Here is a 13,100-nt window from a genome sequence, read left to right on the forward strand (position 1 = left end):
ACTGATTGATAACTTTGGTAAGAGATTTAAAACAAGATGTAGGTTTTTTTTTTTTTTTTTTATCTTTCTTGTTTTGTTTTTAGTTTCCTTTTTTCTTTGGTGGCAGCTGGTATGGGGATCTGAACCTGACCGTGGTGTTACAAAGCTGCGTTCTAACCAACTGAGCTAACCCGTCAGTCCCCTAGGTTTTTTTTTTTTAAATGAATATTTAGACAACTCTGTTGTCTGTAGCATTGGTATCTGTTAGGCTCAACTCTGACTATGTTCAACTGCACTAATTTAGTCATCCTGCACATTTCTGGAAGCAAAGTTTTTTCATTCTAAAGTTTGTTGCCTGTTACTAAAGTGAATTCCTCTTATAATGAGTATCTTCTTGTAATAATTCCCAACATGTTTTTTCATTTTAGGGTACGGACATAAATGGATTACCAACAAAAGGGCCAGCAGAAATCTCTGATAAAAAGAAAGACTGAAGCGATTCTCGCAAAGGATCTCATTGTTTTAAAAATGGACCTGGTAATATGAAGCACCTTTGTGGTTGTCTCTGACCTTTTTCTCGAGACCACAATTCAGGATAGATAGTTCAGATATTTACTTGTTATTAATTAGGAAATACATGGTATTTATATTTAAAATGTGTTTAGTTATATTCAACGACCTCATTCCTGAGTTCCTTTTTCACTAATGTAGCTTTTATTTCTATTGTTGCAGTTTTAATAATATGAATAAATAGGTTTGTACCAGTGGACACTCTGTTACTAAATCTGTACTTAAAAATCTTTGTGCCTCTAGCATTCATTCACATGAATTTGAGTGCTCTTTGCTCTAATTTCTTAAGGCACTTCTATTCTGAGTGGAATACAGTTTTACTGTGAGACTGTTGTATAAAGGTGCTCTGAAGGGTAGAGTTTTGGGAGATGATAATGATGTGAAACATAAAGATGTAATGACTGTCCAACACAGTGGAGCAACTTACTCATGAGAGGAGTAGTAATTATTATTTATTTATTTATTGCTTTGAGGAAGATTGAAAAGACAGGGAAATAGGAGAAATTTCTTTGAAAATGAAACATCTTTTACATAAATGTCTAATGTGTACTATAAAATTCTAATCCTTGCTGCATTCCTTCTATTCCTACAAATGTATTAAACATTCAGTTTAACTTGTTCTTTTTTCTTTTAAAGTTTATTTAAATATTTAAAAGGGAAATTTTTAACCACACAGAAAGCAGACTTTCAATAGTGTGACAGGATCTGGGTAGTGGTGGGATAACAGTTACCTATTGTTGTATAATAAGACACTCCCAAATTTAGTGGTTTTCAACAACAATGACTTAACTGTTGCTTGCTGGTCATGAGTCACTCATAAGGCTGAGGACCTGGGCCTCTATTTGGTCTTTCATCTTAGGCTTCTCTACCGTGTATGGATCTGTAAATATTCAAAGATGATGAGAAATAACTTTGCATCATATTTATTTATTCCGTATGAAGCAGGAAAAGATCAGAAGGGACTCTTGCCCTTGGGTCCACAATGAAGCCCTGGGTCCTAACTAAGGCTCTGTTAAGCTATATACCTGGTCAAGTCGTTAATCCACCCTGGACTTCATTTGATATAATGATATAAATTAGTAGGTCTCAACTTCTCTGCCCCAGCCCACCTGAGGGATAAGATAAATTCCCATTGGCATCCAAAATCAGTTGATTAGTTTGGTTTTTAAGGTATAAAAACTATATTATAAAAATAGCAGATGTTTATAGTGAAACAATATAAGAGCATGTTAAATAAAAAGTTAACGTTCTTTCTCTACTCTCATTCCCTTATTCCAGCTCCACAGATGTAACCCCCATTAGTTTTTTGTGTAGCCTTCTTGCAACTTTCTGAAAGTTAATTTGTTTTTATTAAATCATTTTTTTAAATCAAATAATAACGCAAGATTTACGATGTCCCCACTGCCTTAGTCCCCAAAGGCTTTACTCATTAAGCTGTTGCTTTTGGTATTTACCTCCATATTTCTAAATAATACATATGTACTGCTGTTTTTTGACATATCAACTTTACACATTATTGACTTCCAATCATGGTTGAGATGTAGCTTACACTCCTCCTTCTCCCACACATCCTCCCTATGTACTTTTGTAAGTTTTGCTAGTTCATCAATCAGCATTTCCATCATGACTGTGCCAGATGTGTCAAAGGGAAAGCTATCCTTTGTGAATCTCTCATTAAGCACTTTTTAAAGAAGTTGTATGTTCTTTTTTTTTTTTTTTTTTTTTTTTAAATGACCGGTAAGGGGATCTTAACCCTTGACTTGGTGTTGTCAGCACCACGCTCAGCCAGTGAGCGAACCGGCCATTCCTATGTGGGATCCGAACCCGGGGCCTTGGTGTTATCAGCACCGCACTCTCCCGAGTGAGCCACGGGCCGGCCCGAAGTTGTATGTTCTGATGGTCTTTGATAGAGAAGGGCTGTGTGCTATTATTTGGGGTTCATTTCCACCTGTAGGAGGCAGCATAACCTGTGGTGGACTGGCCCCATTTAAGTACCACACTTCTGCAAAGCCTTCCCTTTTTCCTTCAGTCTCTCCTGCCCCTGTGCTCTGCAAGCTGCTTACAACACTTCTCATCCAGGTGACCTTTCACTTCAGTTAGCTGGCTACCTGCTGTGTCTTTCACAGGATGTTTATCTCCTTGCAGACAGGAACTGTCTTTATGTCCCACCTTCCACAGTGCCTTGGAGGGTACGTTTGCTAAATGTTTTGGAACTAAAAAAAATGCAGTACAATTACAAATTACCAAATGCTAAATCAACAAATTACTTGAATCTCTTCTGACACTTTGATAGCTCTTGAAAGGGCAGTTTCAGTGAACTAAAGAGCTACGTCACTAGGTGACCTAGTGGAGGGCGTGGAGGTTTGGGTCACTGCTGTTCTGTGCTTCTTTCTGTAGACATCTCCAACCCCGTTCTCCACAAAATGACAGGATAGGACAGATTAGGTCATAAGTCTCCTAGACTCATGCTTCTGGCGTCTGGGAGGTTCACCTTGCGTAATGAGACCAGCAGTGTCATTACTGTATTATTACCATCTTCTATAAGACTTTATCTAGTGTGAATGAAAACAGTATTTGCCTACTTTGGTTCAAGGGTGCCAATAAATAAACCTGATCTTGGCCTCTGAAGTCAATTACATTTCTTCAAGTCTTCCCTAGACTTGCTGTAAATATTCATACCCAATGTTGTTCGTACCCAATGTTACAGGTTGAATGTGACCCTTCAAAATTCATATATATTCGAGTCCTAACCCCCCAGTACCTCAGAATGTGACCTTATTTGAAAATAGGGTCATTGCAGAAGGAATTAGGTTAAAATAAGTTTACTAGTGTAGGCCCTAATCCAATATAACTGGTGTCTTTTATAAAAAAGGGGAAATTTGTGTGTGTGGTTTTTTTTGTTTGTTTTGTGGTTGGCTGGCACAGGGAACCAAACCCTTGACCTTGGGGTTACAAGACTGCTATAACCAACTGAGCTAAACAGCCAGTTTCCAAAATGGCTTTTTTGTCTGTTTGGATACAGACATACACAAGAAGAAGGTCATGTGAAGATGAAGACAAATCAGGGTGATCCTTCTACAAGCCAAGGAATGCCAAAGATTGCCAGCAAACCTCCAGAAGCTAGGGGGGAGGCATGGAACAGATTCTGCCTCACAGCCTCGGAAGGCACCAACACTGCCAATGCCTGGATTTTGGACTTCTGGCTTCCAGACCAATGATACAATGTCTGTTATTTAAGCCACCCAGTGTGTGATACTTTGCTATGACAGCTAGCAAACCAATATACCCAGGTTATACAGTCAGATGTAACAGCCCATTTTAGCTGGAAAGACTAACTCTGAAGGTCAAGAGGGAGTCTTCATACACTGGCATTGTTGGCAAAAAGAGATCTGAGATGTCCTTTTCCATTGTGTAAGAGTGTGGGTTCTGCAGTCAGACTACCTGGGTTTGAATCACTGCCTGCTAGCTTTGCAAAGCTGGGAAGTGTATTTAATTTCTTGGGGCTATAAAATGGAGGTGATATATAAGTACCTTGTCTTAGTCCTTTTGTGTTGCTATAACAAAATACCACAGACTGGGTAATTTATAAAGAACAGAAATTTATTTCTTACAGTTCTGGAGGCAGGGAAGTCCAAGATCAAGGCACCGGCAGATTTAATATCCAATCAGGGCCTTCTTGCTGCGTCCTCACATTGTAGAAGGATGGAAAGGCGAAAAGGGCCTCTCTAGTTCCCTAGAGTCCTTTTATAAGGGTACTAATCCTATTTATGAGGGTGGAGACCTCATGACTCAATCACCTCCCAAAAGGCCCCACCTATTAATGCATCACCCTGGGGGTTAAGTACCAACATCTGAGTTTTAGAAGGACACATACATTCAAACCATAGCATACGGGCCAGCCCGTGGCTCACTCGGGAGAGTGTGGTGCTGATAACACCAAGACCCTGGGTTCGGATCCCATATAGGGATGGCTGGTTTGCTCACTGGCTGAGCGTGGTGCTGACAACACCAAGTCGAGGGTTAAGATCCCCTTACCGGTCATCTTTTAAAAAAAAAATGACGAACCATAACATACCCATTCTAAAGGGTCCTAATGCCCATTAACCACTAAGTGAGTTAATGTGTCTGAAACTTTTAAAACAGTGCCTGGAGGCCGGCCCGTGGCTCACTCGGTAGAGTGCGGTGCTGATAACACCAAGGCCACGGGTTCGGATCCTATATAGGGATGGCCGGTTTGCTCACTAGCTGAGCGTGGTGCTGACAACACCAAGCCAAGGGTTGAGATCCCCTTACCGGTCATCTTTAAAAAAAAAAAAAAAAATGATAAAACAGTGCCTGGGATGGGTGTTTTTGACACATTGTTAACTTATTAGTTTGTGACTCTTCCTAACTTGTCCCAGCAAGAAGGAAAAAGTGATTGCTGTACTGTATCTCCTCGATAGGTTCCTCTGGCAGGGCTGCAGTGGGCAGCTTCCTTCAGGAGGAAAGCAGTCAGGAACCCCAGTGGTCTGGCTGTCCCAGACTTTCTCTCCAGGCATAGCCTCAGGGCTCAGAAAGAGGAAGAATGAGTGGGGGCTCTGTAGAGTACAGCAGGGCTCTCCTGAAGGCAAGAGGGACTAGAGAACTAGTTGTGTAGGCTCTTATCCTGTCAGGTAGGCAACACCCAGGAACTCACACTATCTGCAGCAGTATCTGACTGGCTAACAGCTGGCTTACAGGGAATTCATTATCATAGCATCACATGATAACTTAGAGGACTATTTCGGGAGCCTATTCAGTCATTTAGACAACTTAATGACTGTGTGCCCTTGTCCGAACCCTCTCATCTAGGACTCAGTTCCTCATCTTTAAAATGAACCCCTAGGACTCAGTTCCTCATCTTTAAAATGATAGGAGGGGATGGCCAGTTAGCCCAGTTGGTTATAGAGCTCAGCCTTCTAACACTAAGGTCACGGGTTCAAATCCCCATACTGGCCACCTGTGAAAAAATAAATAAATAAAATGAAGGGACTTCAGTGTTGATAACACCAAGGTCAAGAGTTTAGATCCCCATACTGGCCAGCCACCAATAAAGCAAAATGAAGTGACTTGATAAATTGCTAACCTTCCCCACACTGCTGTAACTTTATTTGCCTACCTGTTCAGCCAGCCTCTGCTTGAGCATGTGTAGTGATTGGTATCTCACTTCTCTTTCAGATAGACCATTTCCCTACTGGTAAGCTTAATTCCACTTAATCAGCTATGGTGAAGTGTTTTCCAAATCATTAACTTTTTACAGCAACCCTTTCTCATAGGGTTGTTTGGAGATTTAAACAAGATAGTGCACAGCTTGTAGAAAATAACGCATGGGCCAGCCCGTGGCTCACTCAGGAGAGTGTGGTGCTGATAACACAAAGGCCACGGGTTCGGATCCTATATAGGAATGGCCGGTTGGCTCACTAGCTGAGCGTGGTGTTGACAACACCAAGCCAAGGGTTGAGACCCCCTTACCGGTCATCTTTTAAAAAAAAGAAAGAAAGAAAGAAAGAAAATAACGCATAATGTGAATTGTTAACTATTTTTATTGATACTGTGTCAGAATGTTGTTTTTTTGTTTTTGTTTTCTTTTGGTGGCTGGCCAGTACAGGGATACAAACCCTTGACCTTGATGTTACAAGGCTGCATTCTAACCAACTGAGCTAACCGGCCAGCCAAGAAAGTTCTTATATGGAGCTGAAACCTGCATTCTGTAACTTCGAAACTTTGATCCTAATTTTGTTCATTGGCAAAACAGAAAGTAAGCCTGATTGAGCCGCCTGAGAACAGTTATATTTCTCATAAGTCTCCACATAGTCTAGTTGTTCATACTCTGTTCCCTCAGCCCTGCCACATCAGGCATGACTTCCAGACCTCTTCCATCCTGATTGCCTGTGCCAGGACAGGTTGTGATTGATCTACATCCCTCTGTGGAGGAGTGCCCAGGAGCTGACAACTAAGACACGTAAATTGACTACCATCTGGATTATGCAGGTGGACTAACATTGAAAAAGGCATGCTCTGTGCCTTACTTAATTTTATTCTCATGGCACTTTTATGAGGAGAATACTGAGGCTCATGGAGGGTAAGCAGCTTCTCCCAAATCATTCAGCTTATAAATTATGGAACAAGAATTCAACCCTAGATCTGTCTGACTCCAAAGTCTGCTCTTCTTTCTCAGGGAAGTGGAAACCTGAGCACTGTTCTTGGAACAGACTCAACACAATAATCTGGGGGCAGGCTTGGTGCTGCTTCTGGAATGTCCTTCTGTTAGGTACAGGTCTTTTTTGGCCTTTTAACTTCTTTTTTTTTTTTTTTTTAAAAAAAAGATGACCGGTAAGGGGATCTTAACCCTCAACTTGGTGTTGTCAGCACCACGCTCAGCCAGTGAGCGAACCGGCCATCCCTATGTGGGATCCGAACCCGGGGCCTTGGTGTTATCAGCACCGCACTCTCCCGAGTGAGCCACAGGCCGGCCCTGGCCTTTTAACTTCTAAAAAGAGAGTCAGCTCCCCTTCAGCTCCATAGACACATGAAGTCTGTATTTAACTTGTTGCAACGGGCCGAGCCCGTGGCGCACTCGGGAGAGTGCGGCGCTGGGATCGCAGCAGCGCTCCCGCCGCGGGTTCGGATCCTATGTAGGGATGGCCAGTGCACTCACTGGCTGAGCGCAATGCAGCCGATCTCACAAAAAGACCAAAAAAAAAAAAAAAAAAAAACTTGTTGCAACAAAGAAAAGCTTCACCACAGACCTTGCAGCAAACCAGTAATTATAAAAAAGCTCAGCCTACGAGGCTTTGAAGGACACCTGGTCTACCCATTTGGTTCCACTTTTTGACCTCATTCTCTTTTTACTCCTGTTTTTAATGTTGCAGTTTTGTGTATTTCATGTATATTTATTTGCAAGTCATTTAAAGTACTTTTAGGAAGAAAGGTATAAAAAACTAACAAATGAATAAATAGCCCCTGCTCTTTCCCTTTTACTACACCGCATCTAAACTGAACTTTCCAGAGTGCAAGTAAACTCTTTTAGCTGCCTGCCCTACTAAAGTTCACAGTAATCTAATACCTTCTATGATCTTTTAAATTTAAACCACACCCTATCTATTTCGTTTGTTTGGTCTGCAACATTAAAAGTATTTCAATTGTACTTATTTTTTGAATAGGTGATATACTCACTACGTACAAAATTTACAAGGCACGAGAATGCACACAAAGATTTCTCCCTCCCTTCCTGGTTCCTATGCACCCAGTTCCTCTCCTAAAAAGCAATCGATGTTACCCTTTCTTCTTTATCTTCCAGAGATATTCTCTGCATACAGAAACAAATACATACGTATTTGTATTTTACTTTCTGGTTTTTTTAGACAGTGCAATATGCACTGTCGGTTTTCTTTTTTCAATTAAATGTGTTAAATAAAAATTTATAGGAGGCAATTGTTCTGGACTAAGTACCTGCACTACTCCCCAGAATAAAAATCAAAACTAATTGTACTTATTTTTTGAATAGGTGATATACTCACTACGTACAAAATTTACAAGGCACAAGAATGCACACAAAGATTTCTCCCTCCCTTCCTGGTTCCTATGCACCCAGTTCCTCTCCTAAAAGGCAATCGATGTTACCCTTTCTTCTTTATCTTCCAGAGATATTCTCTGCATACAGAAACAAATACATACGTATTTGTATTTTACTTTCTGGTTTTTTTAGACAGTGCAATATGCACTGTCGGTTTTCTTTTTTCAATTAAATGTGTTAAATAAAAATTTATAGGAGGCAATTGTTCTGGACTAAGTACCTGCACTACTCCCCAGAATAAAAATCAAAACGGGGTCTCTTCTGCTAAGTCCCACGTCACCAAACCTAAATTAAATTGTGGTTTGACCTTCAAAGAAATTAGGAGAAAGAAATAGCCAATTTCCCAAACAGGCCAGTTTAAATCTACAATCAGAATAATAATAAAGTTCCCTTTGCTTTAATCCTTATACAAAAAGGATAGCCTGAGGTAACCTGATGTTAAATAATCAGTTATTTTTCTAGTGTTCTGTCTCCCTGTCCCCATCTTACAAAGAAAGTAACACTGAAATGACCAATCTGCTTTTTGTTCTTTGTTTCTGCTTTCTTCAGCCTTTTCTGTATATGAGCTAATCTTTCACTGGAACACTTATTTTATTATAGGGAATGATGTGTGGCCCAATTCTAGAATCACAATTGTCGGGTCCGCTGCTGGCTGACCCGAACAGCCCTTGCCTTGCTATCAGTCTCTCCCTTGGTGTTCCTTCTGGTGGGTGAACGAATTGCCTGGATTCCTCTTTCCCTCCGGTCCCAGTTGGAAGGAGATGGGGGAAGAGAGCCGCGAAGAGAGGTGAGCACAGCTGCCGGCTCCAACCAGCCTGTTAAAGGACACTCAGACGCGGCGGGGGGTTCTGTCGAGCAGTCCCATTTATTATCACACAAGCACTTGCTTTTAAAGGCAAATAGGGAAGGGAGGTTTTTATATCCTCCAATCAGCTTAAAGGTTACAAGAGCATGCATCCTCTCTCAACGCCTAGCTATTGCAACCACGCAGTGTTCACAAGCGCAGAAGCGCGTATTTGGCCAATAAGGGCTAAGGCAAGGTTCCCGCAGACACTCCCACCCTACTTCCTCCTGGTGCCGTCTTACGCTGCCACATTAATATGCCCTTGTGGGCCCATAATGGCGCTGCTTGTAATGTCACTTAAGGTGGTGTTAGTTTTTAAGGCCCGACACACAATAAAGCCAATTAATATGTTTGACTAAATTTGTTGTAATCTTGTCCTTTGACAAATGTATATTTCACATTGTTCCAGGTGACTTAACAGCATTGGAGCTGCATGGGTTAAATCTGCAAGAGAATCAGAGGCTAGTAACACATCATCAATGTAGTGAAACATTGTGACCGTCCTGGGCCCAATGGCAATGACACAGCTTTGACCTCAATCGTATTTCCTCCATAGCCATCTATACAAACAGTGGCCCCTGGAAACTTAGCTGGATTGCCATATAGAAGGCTACATTCTGCACCTGTACCAACCAATGCCAAAACACGCTGCACATTTGTCCTCAACCAATATATTGCCAATTCAACATGAGGCCTCTGGTCCTTGCCTTCCCCCAAAAGACGAGTACCTTGGCCTGCTGCCTAATCAAAATGGAACAGTTCATCTGCCTCCTCGGGAGCAACCAAAAAGTCTTAAATCCACTGAGCATACCTTGCTACCTGTTTGCAGACATTTAGTGAAATGCTGTTCAGGGCACAGTTGCTGCCACAAGGCAAACAGGACTGCATTTGGGGGCCGGTCAGTTTTCTTTTTGTCAACCCGTGCTGCAAGCAAGTCAAGCCACATCTGCTTACAGCTAGTCTTGCTTGGTCCCCTTGGGATAAAATTCTGAGTATTTCTTGGGGTTTGGTCCTAGCCACCTTTCAGATCCCTTTTGCTTGTCTGCTATCCTCTACTTCACCCAAGCTCGCTATCATGGTCGTTACCTCATGTATAGGACGACCGATGTATGGGTCCAGTATGGCCATCAGTGACCCAAAGGACGTAGACAGGGTGTTTTGCAGCACTATGTCTCTCATGCTGCCTGTAAAATTTTCATTGTCTGGCCATGAGTGTTCACATTAAACATGGACTGCCACATCCCCAGCTCTCAAGTTATTTGGACCAGCTCAGCATACGTTTGCCATTTACTAACAATCTTGGGCAGTTCTCCAGCATTTGCCCACACGGTTGGGGCAGCTGGATTCACCCAGTCCATCAGGGAGTGATTACCTCACCCTTGTGCATATCTGCAGCTATTCTGTAGCCACTGCCTCAGGAACAGGTGTATGGTAATGGAGGCCAGCTTCTCCATCTCCTCACCAGAGCACATCACACTATCTACCTCTAGGTCCCATAACCACAACACCAAACAGAGTCTCCCATGTTCCTGCCCGAACTGTCTCCCCAAGTCAACCAGTTCAACCTGGGTATACGGGACATAGGCGCTATCATGGTCGTTACTTCATGTATAGGACGACCGATGTATGGGTCCAGTATGGCCATCAGTGACCCAAAGGACGTAGACAGGGTGTTTTGCAGCACTGTGTCTCTCATGCTGCCTGTAAAATTTTCATTGTCTGGCCATGAGTGTTCACATTAAACATGGACTGCCACATCCCCAGCTCTCAAGTTATTTGGACCAGCTCAGCATACGTTTGCCATTTACTAACAATCTTGGGCAGTTCTCCAGCATTTGCCCACACGGTTGGGGCAGCTGGATTCACCCAGTCCATCAGGGAGTGATTACCTCACCCTTGTGCATATCTGCAGCTATTCTGTAGCCACTGCCTCAGGAACAGGTGTATGGTAATGGAGGCCAGCTTCTCCATCTCCTCACCAGAGCACATCACACTATCTACCTCTAGGTCCCATAACCACAACACCAAACAGAGTCTCCCATGTTCCTGCCCGAACTGTCTCCCCAAGTCAACCAGTTCAACCTGGGTATACGGGACATAGGTGGTGAACTGGGTCACCTGTGGATCGCCCACTGGTTGTCCATCCAGTCCCATAGGCTGCTCGTGTTTCAATTTCTCATGCACAACAGGGTGTGCCTGGAAATGCATTGTTTCCCCCAACTCACCACTGGGTTGGTCGTCTTCCCTGGTGTGAGAGGCAGGAGTGGCCAGTCGCTGCACATCATCCTCCAGGATAATCATCCTTGCTTCCAACAACTCTGCTTTCTGCCGCAAATCTCTGTTTGCAGCATTATGAGCTGCAGCCAGGTTCCGGTCAGCAGAAAAGTGGCCATTGGTCACCATATGCTCAAGGATAGCCACATTTTTTCCCTTTTCCAAGGGGTTTTCCATTGTAGTGGATGGTCTATGCTGCCTTGCAGTACAGTGTGCAGCAACCACATCCCGGTCAACAGGAAGGTGGCCATAGGGCAGAGCATATTCAAAAGTAGCCACATTTCCTCCTCCTTCCAAGGGCTTTTGGCTCCTGCACCTGCTCAGAATCCTGTCACAGACTATGCCAATTGTCATGCTAGGCTAATGTCAGAATCCTGCCAATGTCCCCAGTTGTAAAGCTCTTTTACCTGCCCATAATCCTGCACCTACTAGGCCAATTGTTAAGCTAGGGCTGGGTCTGGAGCTCACAGACTCCTCAAGCCTGTTCACAGACTGGGTCACAGACCCCTCACATGCAGGTCCATGAGCTAGGTAACTGGCCCAAAGGTCCTTGGAGCCATAGGTTCAAAAGCATGGCTGCACACGGTGGCCACCTGAGGCAGACGCCAGCCAAATGGCTGTGACACCAGCCAAATGGTGGTGGTGCCACTGCGCATGTGCACTAATTCCACTCACACACAATTTATTTACAAAGAATGTGCCGCACCACCCCCAACGGGACCCAAGGTGAGGAGCCCTGATTAATCTACTTTATTTACCAAACAATCACAAATCAACGACCTGTTAAATAAAACTTATAGGAGGCCATTGTTTTGGTCTAAGTTCTTGTACTGGGTCCTAACAGACCAGACTAAAAATCAAAATGGACTCACCCCTGCTAAGTTTCATGTCACTTAGGCTGTGTTCTGACCTTCTGAGAGATCAGGAGAAAGATAACAGCCAATTTCCTGATAAGGCCAGATTAAATCTTTGATAGGTATGATAATGAAGTTCCCTGGACTTTAATGCTTACACAAAAGAGATAGCCCGAAATCCTCAATCGACTAACTCAGGCTCTCCAGCAATACACCAACCTGGATCCCTCCTCAGAGGAGGGATACCATGTCCTCATGACATACATTTTGGCTCAAGCCTACCCCAACATTAGAACTAAATTAAAAAAACTGGAACAGGGCCCCACTACTCCACAGACCAAGATCTTATCAGTGGCCTTTAAGGTTTTTCACAATAGGGAGGAGGAAAAAGAACGACAAAAACAAAAGGCTGACCTGGCCAATTTTCAGATGTTGGCCCAGATAATCAGACCGTCTCCTGGATGCTTTTCTGGGCCCTCCGCCTCCAAAACCCCCCATGCGGCATGCTTCAAATGTGGGAAAGAAGGTCACTGGTCGTGGACCTGCCCCTCAACCAGACCACCCACCACTCCATGCCCCAAGTGCCAAAAAAGGGGACATTGGGGCTCCGATTGCCCACTCACCCGAAGGGGAGATTGGCCAACCAAACCCCAGCTGTCCCAGGCATCTCAAACACCTTTGGTGGGACTGACTGAGGAGGATTGAAGGGGCCTTGGGTCCTTCCCGACCATTACCATCACAAAAAGCGAACCCAGGGTAACTATTATTGTAGATGGTCATCCTATTTCCTTCCTCTTAGACACAGGGGCCACATTTTCGGTCTTAAAAGAATTTAAGGGACCAACTACACCCAGTAGTTCTCCTATAGTCGGGGTAGGAGGAAAGCAAATTTTTCCCCATAAAACACATTAACCTGTCACATCTAGGGCATCCCATCCTCTTTCTCTCATTCCTTCTTAGTCATGCCCCAATGTCCCGTCCCTCT

General features: G+C 43.4%; 1 protein-coding gene and 1 long non-coding RNA gene across 3 annotated transcripts in view; one reads left to right on the top strand and one right to left on the bottom strand.

Annotated features, from left to right (window-relative positions):
* Positions 1-1,169, top strand: part of LOC103607833 (chromosome unknown open reading frame, human C18orf32) — a 6,607-nt gene extending 5,438 nt beyond the window's left edge. For both annotated transcript variants that reach the window (XM_008592302.1, XM_008592301.1), the window contains exon 3: positions 408-1,169. In XM_008592302.1, coding sequence (XP_008590524.1) covers positions 408-473 — 66 coding nt within the window. In that variant the 3' untranslated portion in view covers positions 474-1,169. The remainder of the gene's footprint in view (positions 1-407) is intronic.
* Positions 1,170-1,716: 547 nt separating this feature from the next.
* Positions 1,717-3,194, bottom strand: LOC103607835. Its single transcript, XR_551995.1, has 2 exons — positions 2,440-3,194; positions 1,717-2,249 (listed from the first exon to the last, which is right to left on the bottom strand). It is a non-coding gene; the product is annotated as an uncharacterized LOC103607835 (long non-coding RNA).
* Between the last annotated feature and the right edge of the window lie 9,906 nt (positions 3,195-13,100).

Source organism: Galeopterus variegatus, unplaced genomic scaffold (assembly GCF_000696425.1).
Source record: "Galeopterus variegatus unplaced genomic scaffold, G_variegatus-3.0.2 Scaffold7761, whole genome shotgun sequence".
NCBI classification, from domain to species: domain Eukaryota; kingdom Metazoa; phylum Chordata; class Mammalia; order Dermoptera; family Cynocephalidae; genus Galeopterus; species Galeopterus variegatus.